Source organism: Saccostrea echinata, unplaced genomic scaffold (assembly GCF_033153115.1).
Source record: "Saccostrea echinata isolate AGI-Se365-2 ecotype Australia unplaced genomic scaffold, CSIRO_AGI_Sech_v1 ptg000023l, whole genome shotgun sequence".
Taxonomy (NCBI): domain Eukaryota; kingdom Metazoa; phylum Mollusca; class Bivalvia; order Ostreida; family Ostreidae; genus Saccostrea; species Saccostrea echinata.
Genome location: NW_026889772.1, coordinates 7,150,294 through 7,152,561, shown reverse-complemented (window position 1 = coordinate 7,152,561; position 2,268 = coordinate 7,150,294). Strand labels below are relative to the sequence as shown.

General features: G+C 39.6%; 1 protein-coding gene across 1 annotated transcript; it reads left to right on the top strand.

The window, feature by feature from the left end:
- Nucleotides 1-677: 677 nt before the first annotated feature.
- On the top strand, nucleotides 678-1,978 carry LOC133191135 (uncharacterized). Its single transcript, XM_061326842.1, has one exon. It carries the CDS (start codon nucleotides 1,328-1,330, stop codon nucleotides 1,961-1,963), a length of 636 nt encoding a protein of 211 aa, XP_061182826.1. The 5' UTR covers nucleotides 678-1,327; the 3' UTR covers nucleotides 1,964-1,978.
- The last annotated feature ends 290 nt before the right edge of the window (nucleotides 1,979-2,268 follow it).

The window sequence follows — 2,268 nt, the reverse complement described above, 5'->3', positions numbered from 1 at the left end:
GGTTTATTATGAATGGCCTTTAGAATGGGAAAATCATGATATCATCAGGGACATAACATTTCTGGAGTTAACCCCAATAGTGTTGTCAGTTATGATCTGGGGGGAGGAACTTAGCCGTCAAAAGGTTCAATTCCATACAGATAACATTGCCTTAGTAAGCATTCTGAACACTCAGTCCTCAAGGTCTCCACGAATTATGTTTTTAATTAGGAAGCTAGTTTTGATGCTTATGCAATATAATATTATATTTAAAGCCAAACATATTTCTGGCATTGATAATGGTATAGCAGATGCTCTCTCTCGTAAACAGTGGAGAAGATTCCGACAACTCGCTCCAACAGCAAACCAGATCCCAGATCCTATTCCATCCGCATTTCACAGTCTGATGTCAAAGGGGTAGTTTCTCGACTATTGATTGCATCCAATTCTTACAACACTGCAGTAACCTACAAAACAGGGCTCATAGCATTCCACAAGTTTAGAAATATGTCAGATGAAAACATTATCTGGCCTCCTCCTGTAGAGCAGATAGTTAACTTTATTGCTTACCTATCACTCAATGGCTATGCAGAGTCTACAGCTAGGGCCTATGTAGGCGCTATTGGCTATGAGTGCAAGATAAAAGGATTTGAAGACTAAACTAACAGGTTCATTGTTTCCAAAGTGTTGAAGGGTTTCAGGCGTCTCAATTCTAGGGCTGATACTAGGTTGCCAATTACAGAAAAAAATTTGGCTAAATTAATAGGGGCATTGAGCAGTGTGTGTTCAAGTTTTTATGAAGCTAAATTATTCACAGCAGCATATACATTAGCATTTTTCGCCTTTCTGAGAGTGGGAGAATTAGCGATATCTAAGGGCAACAACTCTCAAACCATTTTGGGAATGGTGATGTGTACATACAAAATAATCAACTGACATTGTGTATAAGGTGTTCTAAAACTGATCAATTGGGAAAGGGGGTAAAAGTTGTGATAAATAATCATGGTTCAATTATTTGCCCAGTGCAGGCAATGGCTAAGTTTTTGGAAGTAAGGCCAAACTTTCCGGGACCCTTATTTTGTCATTTTGGAGGAAAGCCACTTACAAGATATCAATTTTCAGCAGTTTTAGATAAAGTCATTGTAGCTATTGGACTAGAAAGCAAGCATTACAAGTCTCATTCTTTCAGGATAGGGGCTGCAACAACGGCAGCAGACAAGGGTTTTTCAGACGAAGAAATTAAAATAGCTGGAAGATGGAAATCAACTGCCTTCCAGACTTATATAAGATCTCCACTTAGCCGAACATCTCCTTTAACATAATAAGTAGCTCATTTAATCTAACTGGCATGTATTTGTTAATTAATATTACAGGGTTCCCAAAGCCAGGCAGAATTACAGTTTGGATTGTTGGCTCATCAATTATAAAAAGGGCATCCATGGCAGCAAGATTAAGACCGGGGGGATGGAGTCTTGGGTTAAACCAAAGAGGGGTAGATATGTGGTGGCAAGGGTATGGTGGGTTAAAATTTATTGACCTAGTTCAGAAGGTTAGGTACTTAGCAACATTAGAGGATCCTCCAAGATATTTAATCATTCACTGTGGGGCCAATGATCTGGGTCAAATTAAACTGTCAAGATTACTCTATAGAATTAAGTGGGACATCCAGTTACTTTCAAGAATCTTCACCAACACGACTCTCGTTTGGTCTTTTCTCCTCCCCCGCATTTCATGGAGACACTCAAGTAACATTAGAGCAATGGAGCAGGCAAGGGATAGGCTAAACAGGTGGGCAGCAAAACAGGTATTTCAAAATGGGGGGAAAATTATCACGCATTCTCAATTTATAGGTAAACCTGTACAGTTGTATCACTCAGATGGAACACACTTGTCGGAGTTGGGGAATGACATTTTCCTCAACATTCAGGGGGCCCTGGAGTATTTTGCCAGTGGGGGTAAAAGTAAAGAATTTCCATGTAAATAATTTACTAAGTAATTTAGTCCATAAAGTAGGTATGCCTTTTTGGCAGAGGCACAGTGGTCATCTTGAAGGTTCCTACCCCCACCATGTGGCGGTGGGCAACCTGATTGTATGTCTGCAAATGCACACATTCATCAGGTGCCCATGTGGCCATATCGTCACCTTCAAGTTGGTTGTGGAAATATGATGTTGACTGTTGTTACGTTGATGTTGATTTAATAATTTTTTCATATAGACAGTTTAAAGTAAAGAGTTGTATACTAAATGATATGTTGATGTGTCGGTAGCATGATTGTGATCAACCCAGC

Bases quoted from the DNA above. Each gene is read 5' to 3' on its own strand.
- LOC133191135 (XM_061326842.1), top strand. From the start codon at position 1,328: ATGTATTTGTTAATTAATATTACAGGGTTCCCAAAGCCAGGCAGAATT.